Source organism: Haliaeetus leucocephalus, unplaced genomic scaffold, assembly GCF_000737465.1.
Source record: "Haliaeetus leucocephalus isolate CR32 unplaced genomic scaffold, Haliaeetus_leucocephalus-4.0 Scaffold284, whole genome shotgun sequence".
Lineage (NCBI taxonomy): Eukaryota > Metazoa > Chordata > Aves > Accipitriformes > Accipitridae > Haliaeetus > Haliaeetus leucocephalus.
In genome coordinates, this window is record NW_010972720.1 from 9,710,329 (window position 1) to 9,728,324 (window position 17,996).

Here is a 17,996-nt window from a genome sequence, read left to right on the forward strand (position 1 = left end):
TTTCTCGGGTGTGGGGGGGGGGGGGGGGTGTTGGGTTTTGGTTTTTTTGTTAATTAAAGCAAGCAGTTTAGCTGCTCTTACCTGCTTGGAGACAATGTGGTACTGAACTCCAGTAAAGCAAAGCGGTAGTAATGTAAGTAAGTTTACTTTGACTGCATTTCATACTACTCCTTCAAATACAGACTTACGGGCAGAATTAAATTATATAAATATACCTCAATTTAGAAGCTTTAGATTTATTATTCAGTCTGCTTTTATGGAACAGCTTGTCATTCTGTTCTATGAACTTACATTATTAAAAATGAGTAGGTAAACTTCAGTATTATTAATATCCTCTTAAGGAAGCTGCTGTCTTTGAACAAATAATTCAGTTCCTAACAGCAAGATTTATCTTAATATTATACTGGAAAGGCCAGATCCTCAATTTGATAGATCACTGTAGCTCAACTGAAATAAATACAGCTATATTTATACTCTGTTGAGAATCTAGCCTTCTGTTTTTTAATCTTTATGCATTTTTAATAAATGAAAGCCCTGATTTTAATTGCACTTTTAAAAATGTTTCGTATTTTGAACATAGCCTGTAAAATTTATGGTATTAAAGGAGATTTTCAATGGGTTTTCTCAAACTAAAGAACCATGCTGCGAAGTCAGCAATGAAAATAAAACACACAAATATTCTGCCTAAAAAAGAGTTTGAAAATGGGCAATATTATTGCACATCTTTAAAATGTAAAATTGCGTATGATGGTACTGTGTCCTATTAGACACGTCTAGAAATAAACGCAGAACAGCAATATATGCAAATTCAAAGCACTGTCTTCATGTCGCTTATGCAACTCCTTGTAACTAGCTTTACAACTAAAATATTAAGATATTAACATTTTATATTAAGCCTTTACTTAGCAGCCCTCTATGATGTGTCCTTCCGTCCTTGGAATTTTGCATTAGCTACTACTGTTTTCATTGCAATGTATGTATTTGTGGCATTATTAGCCTGCTGAGAAACACTTTTAAATAAACACTTAGGTCATTTAGTGTTACATTATTTCACACCAGTGAATGAAAGGAAGGCTTGCTTTCCCACTTTGTGTAATATAGCTCTTCATTTACTCAAGAGTCACTTTGTCACTGAGATCAAGGGATTTTTGTATCTATCATCTTCCCTACTTTGACACCTGAATCCAGTAGTTTAAGCTGTGGAGGAATCTACAACTGATAACTAAGAAAACTGAGGCTCCTGCCAATTGAGTTAATTGTATGGGAGCATGTTACACCCCTGTTTGTTTTTTTTTTAAGCGAATGCGAAACAAAAAGGATGAGAAAATCACCCTATGAACTATACCGATTTCTCATAGCCTTGTGGACATCCCCCCTCAGTTGCAAATCCTTGCAAATTTGGCATAAGCCCACTGTAATTTGAAATAGGACACAAACTGCTGGAAAGAAAGGATTAGAAGAGCATTATAGATTTGTGTGTAATTTTAGCCTCACTAGGTTCAGGCTGTTCTTTAGTATGAAAATGTGCATCTAAAGGACACTGAAGGCAATGAGATCAAACAGCTGAAGTTTTCTCTATGAAAGATCACCATCTAAAGAACAGAAAGGAAACATATTCACTAGCTGCTTTTATTGGTAGCTCTACACAAGACATAGACAAAGGTGGTAAACTGGTAATGGATTCTGAAAAGCTGAGAAATAAAATTAAAAAGTCAAGAGGGTACAACTCAGATACCAGGATATCATTAAAAGTAAGGAGAGATAAAGAAAAAAAATAAGTAAAAGGAGGGAGACAGGGAAGGAAAGCTCTTTGTAAAATTACCAGTAAGGCAGGGAACTACATTCTTTGAAGTTAGGGGCAAGCCAGAGCACCAGTTTACAGAGGATGAAAGATGTTTGATGACACAAACTAGTAACATTTAAAACCCAGCAACAAGGAGGTAGCCTTTGCAATGAAGATAAGCATTTTGTCACTGTTGATCAGCTAACTTGATGCTTTTATGTGGACACTGCCCTGATCTGCACACAGAGCCCTCAAGTTTATCACAAACATCATAGTCAAGGAAATGGGCTGCTTCTGCACGTAGGCTGAAGGTTGAGTGCAGCTTTTTGGTTGGCTGGTCACCCTTACACACTGTAGTGCAGAGATAGGTAAACACCACAGTGACTCAAAAATCCTCCAGGGACAGGTAAGTCACTGACAATTCATTTGGAAAGGGAGGAACATGTGGTGGGGCAAGCTAAAAGCAGGTCTACTTATCACAGTAATAAGACTAGTGAAAAATCTGCAAAAGATCTAGGGCCAAGTGTACAGCAAACCCCAAATTCAGAGAGGCCAGAAACATTGCCAGAGAGTGGGGTGATGAGAAGTAAAATAAACATTCACCTTTACTTATTTAAATTGCCAGTAGAGCACCTGGAGCCAGCAGATCAAATGATGTTAAATCTTAAAATATTAAGTTTAGTGGTCTTTTAATATAAATCATTCTGGGAAGAAGCTAATGAAACCTTATAGGTCCACCAGAATCATTGTGACTGAATTCAGGCAAGGACTCATTTTTATGTCTGCTGGTTGCCGAGGTTATTCAGATTAATTTATTCTGTTTCCAAAGACTGAAGAACTTCATGCTAAAGTATTCCCTTATTATTGATACACAAGCTTTCTTTGTAGCTTATTACTACATATAAATTTTATCTCTACAGGTGTCTGACCCAAACAAGGCATTTACGACAGCAGTAGCCGGAGATGCAGTATGGGTTTTCAAAGCCCATTTTAGTGAAGGTGGCTCCAAGAACTACTGCTGTTGAAAGGGTTAAACAGGAAAAGCTCAAATCACTACACACATAGATTAAAAGTTTGTCCTTGAGTAGCTTACTGCATGCGTTTCCAACACAATTCTGTATCCACCCAAAAAGTCCTGCAATGCCCAACTCTATCAGCAAGTTAGACAATTACAAGATATATTAAAAATCCCCAAGCCTTTATTTATAGGTTTAACATACTACGTATTTACTGTTCAGAATAATGTCCACAATAAGGCTGTGATAACTGACTTAACTTTGTTGTCAGAGTTTTAATTCAGTTTTACCTGAAGGTCTCTTAAATCTCTCTTTTAGAAAGACTTATCCTAGTCTTAGAAGGGAGTAGTGAGAACTTGGACAGAAACAAGACTAAAAGATTTCTAGCTTCCACATTTGTTCAAAGTCCGAAGTGGCAAAGCTGCAGGAATACGTACAGAGCAAACAACAGAACTATAGTAGATCATTAGATACTGCTTAGAACTAACTTTATTTTAGTCTCATGCTTGTAGTGGCGGCTAGCATAGCTGTACGTACCTAATAATTCCTGTCTTTCAGATAGGTTAGCATGTCAAATACACTGTGAAATCTAGGAAAACTTTCTTCTATAAGCCCCAGCAGAACGTACCATTAACACCAGCTGTATACAAGATCACCCTAAAATGAAACCTACTTGATTTCAGACTTAAATTTTAAAATTTCTCTGGTCTGCAATAGCATCGGTTACAATTGCTATATGTAGAGTTCAGTTCTGGATTTAAGTAATCACTTGACTTAGGGAGAACAAGAGGCCTAAACTCAGCTACAGAAAACATTCTGCAGTAAGATCAGGTATTAAAATTAGGAAAAACCCACACTCAATTAGCAGTTACAATACAGAATGTACCCTTACCCTCACCCCAAACTACTGCAACACCAGAGACAAGCCACCTCCTTACTCTTGTACTTCTTACTCAATTATTTCACTTTTCCACTTGGCAGAACACCTCAGCATGACATAGTGCAAGGCTCTCCAGAAACAAGTCACTGTATGTAACCTATTATTCCAGTTTGCTTCACTTGTTCACTTGACACATTTCAAAAGATTTTAGAATACGCATCTAACAGCAGCTGCCATTCCCCTACACTTCACAGGAATTGTTTAAAGCTAGGTTTACACCTACACGCCACGTTTTGGCAAAATAAGGTAAGGAATGCACTTAACAGTGACCTAGCATGCTAGAATCCAAAAAACCTAATTCTGACAGTGTGTTATCAGTGTTCTACTAAGTCTTCTGGTAAATGTATGAAGACTACCTATAAGGAAAAATGTTCCCATTGGCAAACCCAGTGTAGGACTGAAAGAAAAGAAAAAAACCCAAACCCCAAACCAGCAGCAGGTTGGCTTGTCCTTTAAAGGCCAGAAACAGACTGGCCATTCCTGCATGTGAAAGGATACCTGTAGCTAATGCAGTACATAACTGTTGAATACAGAGACTTCTTCTGTGCTTCTTTTCTAGAAGATGGGTTTGTGACTGCAGAAGGGGCTAAAAAATAGGGGAAAAAAATCCTAAGAATAGGAACAATGATATGAGAGAACAGAATGGGAGAAAAGGGAAGACCTTAAACTTTCATATCCCTGAACAAGAAACACTGTACTAAGAACTTGCACTGAACAGTGACATTTTCTCCTAGACCTTCCTCCACTACCATCAGAAGGACTCTGTGGAGAAGTCCTGAATTTGTAAATTTGCTCACAAAAGTAACGTAAGAGGAAAAGCTGAAGTGTTGAGAACTTGTACTAGTTTGGGAAGCAAGTCCCCTGAAGGTGACCTGACTAGAGAGTTCAGTTACAGTAGAGCACCATAATATACCACATAACATTCAAAAGGAGGAGGCAGATGAGGACAGAAGTCTGTCACTCCATGCCATTATAAAATGTGTAAAGAAGATACAAGCCCAACTCAGGAAAAGCACCAGATGTTTGCTCATCTGTTCCCTTCTCTGCTTACAAGGAAGACACAACAAAAAATCAGCCCTGTACAGAATTGTCTGTCTAATCTTTAAGATTGCTAGCTAGCTACTCAGAAAAAGATCCAAAATGACTTGGACACTCAGCACAAAAATAGATGGGAGTTTGCCAAGAAGGTAACACCGATGACTTAAATCTAACTCTTCTCCAGAGCTGCAGAAATCACACTACTTGGAGACCCAAGTCCAGAATCACTTGGAAACCTACATGATCTCATTTTTAATTAGGGCTTTAGTTAGCACATCAGCAGAAGTGCTATGTCCATATACAAACAGTACTGTATCAATAAAAATGTTATTTGGAAGAAGATACTCTAAAATTATTGCTTAACCATGGCACTTACAACCTGTTTATATTTTCAGGCACCTAAGTATCTTCTTTGATTTGGACCATAGTTCTGTTTTCTTGGAAAATCTCATCTCAGAATTCAGACCAGCTTTACAAAGAAAAATCCCATCAAATACCAGGGTGAATAGTTTTCTCACCCTGAAAGGCAGTAGCTCAAGACAGACAACCACAGTGCTGTAAAGTATGACAGGGCTGAAACTAAAGCCCCATGTGAAGATTCACTAGCCTGTGGAACAGACTTCTTGCACTTACTTGATTTTCATAACTCCAAATGTACTCACTTTTCTGCAATTTAGAAGAAATACCTTATTGCATTTCCCTAGAATTTCACAATACAGAAAAGTACTTGTTTGGACTGGCATGCTTTAGTTTGAGACTTGTATCTGTGATGTTCTGTGACCCTGTCTAGGTAACACAGAGGCAGTGTCTTGGCTAAGAGGTTTATCTCTAGACTGCTTCCTGACAAGAAAGAAGCAGGATTCCTGATACATTACTTAATCAGTGCTTTATCGTATTTATTTCTCAGAACTGTACAATTCCTTCTGTTCTTCTGGAACTTCACTGTCTCCATGAAAACTTAATGCACTGACAAGGTTAAGAAAAAGAATGTGTCTTTTTGTAAGAGCAAGATAGAACATACATGTGTGTATTTAGGGGTTATATTTTTCTCCTATAGAATACTGCAGTTGGTCCTATCCATTCTCACCAGATATACCCCCATCCTAAAAGAACTCTGCTCACCAGAGGCAAGGGCAGAATTAAGTCTCACTTCCAAATTCCGTCACCGGCCTTAACATAACACACTACGCAACTCCAGCCAAATTAGTTTCTTTGTTCCTTAAAATTAGGAAAAAATAACTGCTACTTCACAGTAGCAATGAACTTCAGAACTAGATTCTCCAAAGTGCTGTTGAGTTCCTCACATGATGAACATATTCATATTGCATAAGCAGAAACTGGGAGGTGACCTGATTATTTTTCCTTTAACTAAAAACAAATATGAAAATGAAATTATTAGATGAAAAATGTGTTTAATTACAGTGGTAGGTACCAAGCCACTCCTGAAATCAAGTGCATCAGTGCTACTGAGCAACAGAGCAAATCTACACAGACATCATTTATTCTATTTTGATTCCATTATAATTTGTTCCAACACATCCTTTGCTTAATCCAAATATACTTACCCAGAACACAATACAGGCTATACTTAGTTTTGTATTATTACTTAAAAGTAAAAAACTTGTTCTTAAACATTTTGGCTTCAAGAAAGGACAGCTTGTGAATCCACTGACAATCTCAAATTATGAACTTCTTCAGTTTCCAAAGTCCTATCACCACCTATCTCAAACTCTTCCACAGATCAAGCCAAATCTATGTTTAAAGTTCAAAATACAAAATATATGAATTATGTTTTTATAAAAATGTAAAAAGCTAGTCAAAATTACATGTTTAGGTATTTAATCTCTGAAGAATGGAGTATAGCAGCAGGAACTCAAATATCATAAGAACTATCAACAATAAATACAAGAAATTAGTGCAAAGATTGCAATAGAAGGATTCTTGACTACAGTGAGAATATAAAGAGACATTCTAATTTGTACAAAAACCATCCCAACTTTGTATACAATCTCTTCTATAAATACAACCATATAAGATGAAATGCTTATTTGCAAATAATAGTTATTAAAAAGTGTGCTTTATTGGGTTTTTCACTCTTTCTCTTGGCAGGTGTAGTTTGCAGGAAGTCTGTAAAGACAAATTTCCATAATTAGATATTTTAACTCTTCCAGAAGTTATGTTTCAAATACAACTAACAACAGATGCAGTACATACTTGATTTCCACAGAAAGCATTACTAGAACACTAAGCATCGTAACAAATCCATTTACAGTTAGCAATTTCTAAGTGTGTGATGAGGTAAACTGGGGGAAAAAAAGAAAAAAACCGAGTTCACTACAAACATTAAAACAGCAGTTTACCTATAGCGGAATATGAAATTGGCTGTGCATTGCTATTGCCTGTTGAAGTTTTTCCTCTTTGGCTCGTCTACAGTGGCAGAGCTACAAAACAAGACATAGGAAGAGTGAATTCTGAAAGAAATTTTTTATAATGCATACTACAGTTTCTCTTTAATGATTTAACTACTTTGCAGGCTCTTTAAAAAAGGAAAGCCCTGTGAACCACCTCCCTTCCAAGCTTCAGGCTGCACAACTGCCTATATTGATAACATTATTCCATCCACAACTGCTTAGAAGAGAAAAGAATTGTCTCTTATGTTATGAAATGCATTTATTAGGCATCTTTAAAGAAAGGTATACTACCTGGTAAGTTGCTTTTGTCACAGCATGAGCAAGAACAGTGGTTTTTGAACCTCAGTTACTTATTTGGTGATACCCATCAACAGAATAATTAGTTTAAGAAGTTTAATAAATTAAACATTAAGGTTGCTTAATATAACATGTCATTCTACGTTGGCTTACCAAATTTAAGATTGTCCATGTGGCCATCTTCCCTATATCTATACAGCATACAGAAGAAAGTGACACAAAAATATCCACAACACCACATGACTAGGGTCTAATGCAGGTGACTTTTGCACTCTCACCTTAAAAATATGTGCCTTCAGAATGCAGATTATATTCTAAATAGACTGAAGCCACTTAGGGATATATTTTGCTTCTGTGGGAGCTTCCTAAGCATTGTTCTGTATCACAGGACTGCTTAAACTCTAAGTCTTAAATTTATTCACTATGTGTTGTATATCTCTCAGATTAAAATGATTATTATATTACATACCGTTCTCTTTTCCATGAAACTACTAAGAAAGTCATCTATTTCTGTTTTGCCTTCCAAGAAGTCTTCTGCAATAGTGTCAGATTCCTCTTCAGCTTCATGTGCAGCTACTTTAAGTCTGGCTTGCAGAGCACTTGGACTGCAACTCTAAGAAAATAGAAACTCCTATGTAATGTTAAACTGTCCATCAAAACCTACATTTCCAAGAAAGATAAATGACTATATAAATGTGGAATATGTGAATAGAGCATTATTATTACATAAAAGCCTAAGTGACCAGATGAAGCTTCATCTCCAAGAAACAGCACAGCTTGTTAAACCAGAAAGGATTCTATGTGAGGAAAGCATTGCCAGTACAGGTCTTGATTCACAACCATTCTCACAAATGTATAAAGCTTTTGAACTTTCACTCTACATTGTAGAAAGCGTTCAGTTTGGAAATCTGACAGGTTTTTGAGTGCATGATTTCCAAGTAGAACTAGCATTCCAAGTGTCTTCAATAAATCGGATCTACTTTTGAAACTCAGTAGTGAGCCTGGGAAGTATAAAAAGGTAAAAAAAGCACTTACTGTTCAGCATTTAAATACCCCTGAAATGACTGTGGAGAGGAAGACAGGAAAGGAAGAAGCACCTACTCAAGAAGTAGATGGGCTGCTAATCTAAACCAGTATCCTCATCCTTCTGTTCTTATAAACTTCAAACCTTATTTCTGTTTATTGCATATAATTTCATTATTTTTCCTCTAATATGTTTGGGCAGTTAATCAGAACATGATTCACATCTTCAGTAGGAGTCTGTACAGAGCCAGAACTGCAAAATTAACATATTTATAGATTTTAGATGCTCGGACTACCCTTCACCTACCCCATGAAAAATATTTTACTTATGTACTGTAAAAATGTGATGTAATCATAAATTTCCTGTTAAATTAATTTTGTGAAAAATAAGGAGAGTTTGCTCTAATAAAAGATGACTAAAATTCACCCACAGTACGGACTTGTCTGGAACTCTGAAGGAGAGGTAACAGGAGATACCCAGTAGTGCACAGTGAACATCAATACATGAAGATACAGCATTATGTGGAAAACAGCACAAAAATCCAGCTGCAACTCCCCAACTCTCAGCCTCCTAACCATTATTAAATCGAATCAGCAAATCTAACTTAGAAAAAAGAAAAGGTAATATAGCAGTAGGGTATTATGTCCTGTTCTTAAGTGGCTTCTTACAGAAATATAAAATTTCTCAATGCCAACTACCTCCGCCCACTTCAAAGCCAACTTACATCACACAGAAAGGAAGCATTAGGAGTCAGTCTATTCTGCTTTTCAAGTAAGGAAACATTTAATTCATTTAGATCACCTATGAAAAAAATCAGTTTGCTGTCACGTAACTTTTGCTTGTTATTTTGTACTTTGTTACTTTTTGGGCATTTTGAAATTCAGGTAATATGCATACTATTCTAATGGACTGTTGTATTCTCAGGTGACAAGTCTTGCAAATAATGAAGATTTCAGTACAGAAATTGGCTCATGAGAAGTTACATCTTCTAATGCACATACTGGTAATTAGACTAAAAAAATTACTCTCCTTCCACAAACTGCTTTCTGAAGTAATGACTCTACCCTATGGGCACTTTAAAATGTGCAGTTTGACAGCACATGTAACATGTTGCCCAAAAGAAGCGTACCCAGTGAATCACAGAATGTAAGTTCCTAAACCAATGGTTTTAATCATTTTCATCTGTTTTTACAAGCTTATTTTGTTAAATGGGTGCCATTAATTAAACAAGCCTTCTTTAAAAATCATTCTGTTCTTAAAACTGGTTTGACCCAGGATTGTGCTTAAGAACAGCTCTAAATGCTTATCATGCTCCTTTCTTCCAACTTTGCTTCTATTGTAGTGTTAAAAAAAACCAAAACCAACCCAAAAAAACACTAGTGCAATCGTAACACTGGTTTGCTTTCAAACTGTTTGGTACTTCATCTCATTTTATTTCACACTTGATGTGAATCTATTTCATATAAAATTAGAGTTTAACCAGAAGAATATTCTTTATGGATAAAGATACAAATCAAAACTTCAGTTTTATTGAAGTATTCTTAAAGGATAACATGACATAGAGATTATACCTCACTAAGTTCATGCTGTCTTTGCATCTTTTTTTCAAAGGCTGCTTTCATCTGTGTGAGCTGCTCATACTGGAAGGAAGAAGAAAAAGAACGTTTTCCCCCTGATAAAAGCAGAATATTACAACTACTATTTCTGAAAAAGGTTTTATTGTTCACTTACTTTATCCAATACTGTCTGTCTTTTTGCCTCGAGACTAGGCTCCAGCAACAAGTTTTTTTCTGTAAAACAAAGTCACTATTACTACTTTTTTTAAAGGATTCAGTTCGCAGAACACAGCCACAGATGCTAATGTTTTGACATCTTACTTGCCAGCTCTTCAATGCTTTTCACTAACTCATCTCTATCAGTAAGGACTTGCTTCAGCTGTGGCAGAGTCACAAACTGTTCCAGTAACACTTCCTCTTGCTCGTTCATACTGGTCAGCTGCGATATACTATATTCAAACAGAAAGAAAGCAGATTTAAAGCTAACAGCAAACATTATGTGTAGAGTTACTCATTTCTGCCAGAAGTCAAAAGTTTGAGGCATTTATTGGGACTTTAAAGATACATGACACTTGACCACAACTTATTTTTTCCCTTTCTCCTGGACTGTGGGCTCTACTATCTGCAGCAGTGAGCTTAAAAAGCAGCGAGTTAAAAAATACCTCTCATTTCAAGCCTTACTTCCTATAAAGTGTTTTTTAATGCTACTGTAGTGGGTTGACCTTGGCCAGCTACCACATTCCCCCCAGCTCCTCTCTCAGTCCCTCTCCTCAGCAGAATATGGGGGAAAAGCTTGTGGGTCGAGACAAAGACACTTACCAATTACGATCACAGGCAAAACACACTCAACTTGGGAAAAATTAATTTATTGCCAATTATAATAAGAGTTGGATGGTGAGACAGACAAAAACTAAAACACCTCACCCCCTCTCTCCCCAGGCTCAACTTCACTCCTTCATTCCCAACTCCTCTACCTCGCCCTGCCCCAAGCAGTGCGGGGAGGGGGGGAACTGCAGATGTTGCAGCCTGTAACAGTTTGTCTCTGCTGCTCCTTCCTCCTCACACTTTTTCCCTGCTCCAGCATGGGTCCCTCTCCACACACTGCAGTTCCCGGCAGGAAAGACTGCTCTAGTGTGAGCTCTCTATGGCTGCAGTTTCCTTCAGGGCATATCCGCCAGCTCCAGTGTGGGGTTCTGCATGTATTGTAGTGTGGGTATCTGCTCCAGCCTAGTCATCTCCATGGGCTACAGGGAAGTACCTGTTCTACTGTGGTCTCTTCCAAAACTTCCACGGGCTGCAGATGGCACTTGTACTGCCCTGGCACTTGTAGCACCTCCCCCCACTTCTTCTCTGACCTTGGTGTTCGCAGGATTCTCACACTTTTGCACCCCTCCTCTCAACCCTCACTGCTTCTGCAGCATTTGCTCTTTTTAAAATGTGTTTTCATAGAGGCACCACCTGCTTCACTGAGTGACTCAGCTGTCCTGTAGTGGGTTTGCTGCCAAGCTGGCTGTGCCTGGCATGGGGGCAGCACTGGCCCCTTCTCACAAAGGCCACCCATGCAGCCCCCCAGCTACCAAAACCTTGCCACCTACACACAATAGAGCTACTCAGAACAGCGGCAATACCATTTGTGATTTAACTCAACTACCACCAGAAGAATCATGGAATTTTAATCTAGTCTTTTTGGAAGGACCAAACTTTATTAGAATGTTTTGTTTAAACACACAAAACACAATTTCTGCTACATAATAAGGATGCTGCTAGAACTTACAGCTGATTTAGCTAAATCAAACAGGCTCTTAAGAAAGGTGTCAAGGGAAACACCCCTGCCCCCCCCCAGAAGTCCTTCTTGCCAAAGGACTTTTCCTTTCTGAAAGGAGAGAGTTTTCAATCACTAAACTATGACACCACCATAAAGAGGTGAGATCAGAAAGAAACCAATCTCCTAAAACCTTTTCAGAATTAATAGCTAATTTGTAATCTATTCAATCCCAACTGATCTAGGAGGCTGTCTCATTAGATCTGAGCAAATTGCGAGGAACAATAACTAATACTTTTTTTTTAATTGTGACAAGATGATTTTGATGAAAATATTTACGTAATATGTGTACATATTTACATGTGGAAGCACTGGGACAGCTAGTACATTTACCACCTGGATTTATCTAACCCAACGCCCCTACACATGCTGAACTGCTCACAACGTAGTCTATTGTTTACCCTGCGCTACAGTCCTTTCGAATTTAAGAGAATGTAATTCGTGAACCAGTCTCAAGTCCACTTCCCTGTCCACTTTCCTCCCTCAAAAGTTACACTTATTATATTAGTAGAAATTAAGTCCCTGGCAAAGCCCCAGAAGACAGCAGAACACTAGTAGTTAGGAAAAGTAAAAATAAATGTTCTTTTTCCTGCTGTTGAATCCTAAAATATTGTTCCTGCTGAGAAAACCCTAAACAAGCAGCACATTTGAATACAAGGCTGGCTTACTTTCTGACTGTACAATTTTGGTAAGTGGTCGTTCTCCTATTTATAATTTCCACAAAGACCTTTCAGTGATATATACAGACTTTAGACAAAAATCAGATACAGACCAGCAGTAATTGCCTTTTAATGACTATGGAAAGTTTTGCTACCTTCTGAAAATTTACCTGAGTTCTGAGAGTTCTGGAAAAGTATCAGGAACATCAGGCATCTTGTAAGTAAATCCATTCTGGCCAACCTAAACAGAAGTTTGGAAATGCTTAGCAGATTTTTTGAAGAGCAATTTCTTGATATTTAATCTGATTAATCCAAAACTGGAGATGAGTATTTGCCAGCAACAAGAAAAGTAGGAAAAGCAGTAAGAAGCAGTAGGACTAGTCTCCAAACAGAAGATGTCTCAACTCAGCCATGGCAACAAAATACTTGGGGATGTTTGGGGTGGCATGTCATAGAACATGAGTCAATTTTGGAGGAAAATAATTCTGTCTTGCCATGTCCTCCATTTGACAACAGTTGGATGACCCAGGAAACACACAGGAAGAGTATGACTCAGGGAAGTGAGAGCAGAGAAAGAGAATGACATTTGATCTTTTTCATGTGGTTTTCAAAGCTATATCTCTTAGGAAAAAAGTCTTTGACAAGGAAAAAAAAGTCTGTCTTCATAGAATGTAGAAATTTTAAATTCTACAAAGCTAGAAAAGTGTCTTCCAAAGTTAAGAAAGCTTTTGTTTCTAAAGACAAGATTTGATTAAAGACTAAACATTTAGATATAAAGTTTTTGGAGGACATTAAAAAAAAGTCCTTCCAGAGTGCATCAGTGAGAGGGAGTTTGTGAGTACACACATACAAGATCTGTGAAGAGAAGCTATTTTAAGCATGAAAACAAGAAGTAAATACTCTACACATAAAGGCTTGAGACTGCACGTCGTTCTCACCTGATAGGCTCTGGGCAGGAAATCCCGTATAGAGAAAAGGATCTAATTTTCTATGGCTGGAGAAACAATCACAGCTGCACTATGGGGGAGTGCAGCTCCAAAAAATGGGTATTCAAAGATATTTAGCATAACACTAGTTTCTCTGAAACTCAGAAAGACAAACTTGTTGCTCTGACTTCAAGTTTGTTCTAAAAAACTTTTCATCAAAGCCAGAATGACAGTTTCATTTTCCTAGCTCCAGCAAAACAATGAAGTGCAGTCGCTCAGACTGTTCCCTTGAGTTTTGCGGCAATGCCCAGTGTGCCCTTGAGGGAACTTATACCCAGTGTCTGATAGCTTAAGCAGCAAAACTCAGTGCACAGACCTGAAGCACTGCTTCTGCTGTCGGAACAGGTAGTGGCAGATCAGCAATAAAGCCGTAAGAGGGAGCAGCAGGCTTGTCTGTAGTGTAGCTTGAAGAAACTGATTCAGCAACAGGCACGGCTGCCATTGTTCTATTTGTTTCTTGAGGTGGGTATGGAGGAAGAAATGGAAACCCCTGAGGAGCATAAGGAGGCATTCCAGCTGGTTTGTTGAAAAGGCTAAAAACAAACAAACAAAAAAACACAACCATGAGCAACCAACTGCTTACAGCACATTTCTTATCATTTGAATTATAATTACTAGACCACATACAAGACATAAGATTGAATTTTTAAATGACCATAAACTTTGCATTTTCTGTTCTCAGTTACTTCCAACATAGTAAGTCTACTTTATGTCTTATACTGCAACATAATATACAACTCCATTAAATCATATTCTTGTAGAGCAGCCAAATACACACTTACACTCTTAATTATAAGAAAACTACTTCTCAAAAATTTATGAGTGTAAATTTAAATTGTTTCCATTGAGAAGTCCTGAGAAATGCATCTGTGTCATATGTTAGACCTTATTTACAGTATAGCATTTAACAGCTTGAGCAACACACCCATAATTACTTCTAAATAACATGATTTTTTTAAAAATTCACAACTGCGGCTGCATCTAAACTCAGTATCATTGCCAGCCACGAGAACCATACTTGCACTGATAAAGCTGTAATGTCTCAGACCACTTTTGCATATTTAATACAATTATTTAAATTGCACAATTTCTGCTGCACAGCTGTGCAACAGAAGCTGCCTGTAAGCCCGGAAGATTATGAACAGAATATGAAGAAACACAACTGCTCAGATCACGATCTACAGCAAATTCAAGATTTCATCTGATAATGTAAACATTTATTCTTTTTCAAGAAAACGGAAGCACATAAAGTTACATCAGCATGTTGATACAGTAACTCCAATGAAATCTAGTGTTTCTTCTCAATACAATCATGCCATTAAGTTTGCACATGAAATTGTGCAAGGGCAGGGAATCTATGCCTCCCAATACATCCACTACATTATTCCCATTCCTGCCCTCCTAATATTTGGTTTCATCTTTTTTTTAAAAATGTAAGTTAATACACATGGTTCCATTCACCATGTTTATAGATACTTACTATGGAAATGATGTTGAGCTAGAAGCCAGAACTGGAGGATTCTTCCAAAACTCGTCCAGTAAACTTTGAATAATTTTTCCAAGATCCGAGTGCATTGTAAACTGGCAATACCAAAAAACCAAAACCCAATGCAGAAGAAAAATTATGCTTGGATTCCAACAGTTCCAAAATGTGCTGAACTTGACTGTTTATTATACCCCCACGGCAGTGCCAGGAGCCATTTCAGAGACATATCAGCTAATGGAAACTGTGTATATGTAAGCTCCAAATAAAGTGATAAAGCCACCCAGAACCGAATAGAAACTAAAGGTCTTTTGTATATTCCATTATCAATGGAGAATTAATCAAGTACAACATTTCTGATGAACCACCGAAAAACCCCACCTTAGTTACCAAGTTACATTTGGGAAAACAGAGAAAGAGGAAATCAAGATTTGAGACAAAAAGCATTAATTGCATTCTGAAAAAGTCATAACCTCCCTCCCACCCCACCAAAAAATACCACATCCTTGTTGGCAGAGAAAAGGGGGGAAAAAAAAAAGGAAAACAAAAAAAGGACAACAACAAAAAAAGAAGAGCATATTAAAATCCTAAATATTAGGGATAAAACCTTGACATCTTTCTATTAGGATTAGGGTAGAAAGACCTACGTTGCAAAAGAGTCTTAAAGCATCCTTCTCCCTTATATGGAATACACAGTAGAGAAACAAGAACTGTGCTATTGGTACTAACAAGAAAAGTAATAGGAATTTTCTAAGCCATCATAACTTAAAATAATTTCAGATATATGCAATACTCAACTCAGTAATGGTAGCATTAAAAGAATAAATAGTAGTATACTGAACACTACTGAATTTTTGCTTTCAGAGCCCTCAAAATACAGTTTGAGAGGGACTAGGATCTGTACTAGTCTTTTTTACCAGAAGTATTAGCAATAATCTAGTGTGACATGTATTAAAATTGCTATTAATAGTAGATATATGTGAAGCTACAAAATATGCATACATTACTTATTAATGGGCCGGTCACATATACTCCCTGCTTGTCCATCAAATGATGTCTCACAGGTGGGAAAACACTGATGACTGGTTTTTCCTGAGGAAACTGAGGTGGAAGCAAGCTGCAAATACAAGAATAATCATTACTATAGCTACCACCCATGATAAAGTTTGCATAAGAAGGCTTCTTATGCAAAGAAAAAATACTATTAATTACATAAACTTACTTTTCTACAAGAAGAGTTATGGAGAAATACAGAATGATGAAGCACACAAAAGGATTATTCAGTTACAAAATTGGAAGTCAGACAGATTAGAATATCAGACTTCCACGGAACTGAAGGGAGCATTTAGTGGGCAAAATTGTAGAGTAACAATGAAGCAATTATGTCCAAGGACAAAGAAAAAGCTGTAGCATAATGAGAGTATCTTCTAATAGAAGTGTTATTACTACAAAGATAATGCAGTGTAACCTGCAAGAGTATCAGGCAAGTTTATCAGGCTAAAGTAATAAAAAAACGTGTGAATAGAATACCATCAATATTTGCCAGAGCAAAAGCACCCCCCAAAGTAAATTCACAGGAAATGTTACAATAAATCACTTAAGTTATCCAGAAGCTTCACTGGGGCAAGAGTTACAAGTTACAGCAGATTAGTAAATGACTAATTAAGTTTATTTGCAGTTGTAGGGGATTCAAAGTCATCAGAAACCCTCAAGTGTTTTCTCCTACTTACCTTCAACTAAAAACATGGAGATATCTTAGGAGCTGAGCACAGCAAAATATAGTTTTGCTTTCAGCTGAGCATCTGTATCTTGTACAGAACTAGTTTCACTCATGGCACTAAAACTACTAATGCAAATCCAGGTTATAGTTCCTGAAATTAGTTATGAGATGGGACCCATTTATGTTCTATTACTACTTTTTTTTGAGGAAAAAAAATTAATTTTCAAGATGTGCATAGAGGTATCTCACTCTACTTACATGTTAATATTAATTGTCAAGTTGTTTACAGTGAATGGCAGCCGATATTCCACATCTTTCTGAATTTCTGCAATGCTGTCAAAGAAGAAATTGTTAGCATCCAATTCATGGTCAATATAACAGCCTGAAGTCTAAAAAAAAGGCATGACCTCAGACCTTTCTATTTAGTTTAGTTCTGAAATGTCTTGTAAGAATAAAATTGAAAATGCTGGAATAAGTTAATATGCTTTAGAATGCTACATTGAATATTAAGATTAAAGCAAAAAATAGTAGATTCAGCTTTTAAAACTCATACATGATCACAAGCAATGGAAATACAGCAGGAGAAATTGTGCTACTCACTGATCTGACAACAATCTCAGCTTATTTTTCTCCACTTACTGGCTTAATTTAAGACATCACATCAGTGATTTTTTTTTTTATATACTGAATTTTATCTGATAAAACATTTACTTTGCCAAGGCATCACACTTGGTTCACAACTAAGTATTACTCTGTAACACTGCCTACAGATCAATATTTAGAACATACATTACACTAGACCTTCTTCCTTGATAGATTAGCTTACTATTTAATAGTAGTTTTTTCCACATGGAGCAAGTTCTGTGTACTTGCACAGATATTTTCAAGAATTATCTGGAGAAGAGCTACTTGCAAGAATATAAAGCTCTGTAATCCAGTGACACTCAAGACACAGACCCCCCTGAAAGCACCAGCTGAAGAAACATGCATCTTATGAAATCTGGTAAGACCAAATCCAAATTTGCTTCTCCTCTAACAGATAAGTTACTGAGAAAAATCTTTAAAACAGCTGCATTAATAGGAAGTTGATTTCACTACTCAAAGCACTCTACAATTTGAATGTACTGCAAGGCTGTCTTGAAAGGTGGCATCCCAAAGAATGTGGAAGAGGAGGAGGAGTAGAAGACTTGGCTCAGAAGCAGAATTTCTGGATAATACGAACATGCATAAGCTGGGACTCGGAGAGAAAGGAGGGCAGAAA

At 37.1% G+C, this 17,996-nt stretch overlaps 1 protein-coding gene across 2 annotated transcripts in view; it reads right to left on the minus strand.

Annotated features, from left to right (window-relative positions):
• Nucleotides 1-17,062, minus strand: part of VPS37A (vacuolar protein sorting 37 homolog A (S. cerevisiae)) — an 18,478-nt gene extending 1,416 nt beyond the window's left edge. Inside the window, exons 1-11 of one of the 2 annotated variants that reach the window (XM_010570052.1) lie at nucleotides 16,746-16,880; nucleotides 16,018-16,132; nucleotides 15,013-15,113; nucleotides 13,849-14,065; nucleotides 12,717-12,787; nucleotides 10,387-10,514; nucleotides 10,241-10,299; nucleotides 10,081-10,149; nucleotides 7,955-8,098; nucleotides 7,138-7,218; nucleotides 6,600-6,904 (exon numbers count right to left, since the gene is read on the minus strand). In XM_010570052.1, the coding sequence (XP_010568354.1) occupies nucleotides 7,138-7,218; nucleotides 7,955-8,098; nucleotides 10,081-10,149; nucleotides 10,241-10,299; nucleotides 10,387-10,514; nucleotides 12,717-12,787; nucleotides 13,849-14,065; nucleotides 15,013-15,113; nucleotides 16,018-16,062 (915 nt within the window). In that variant the 5' untranslated portion in view covers nucleotides 16,063-16,132; nucleotides 16,746-16,880 and the 3' untranslated portion in view covers nucleotides 6,600-6,904. Of the gene's footprint in view, nucleotides 1-6,599; nucleotides 6,905-7,137; nucleotides 7,219-7,954; nucleotides 8,099-10,080; nucleotides 10,150-10,240; nucleotides 10,300-10,386; nucleotides 10,515-12,716; nucleotides 12,788-13,848; nucleotides 14,066-15,012; nucleotides 15,114-16,017; nucleotides 16,133-16,745; nucleotides 16,881-16,993 lie in introns of those variants that run through there. The other variant, XM_010570051.1, reaches the window with a different exon arrangement.
• Between the last annotated feature and the right edge of the window lie 934 nt (nucleotides 17,063-17,996).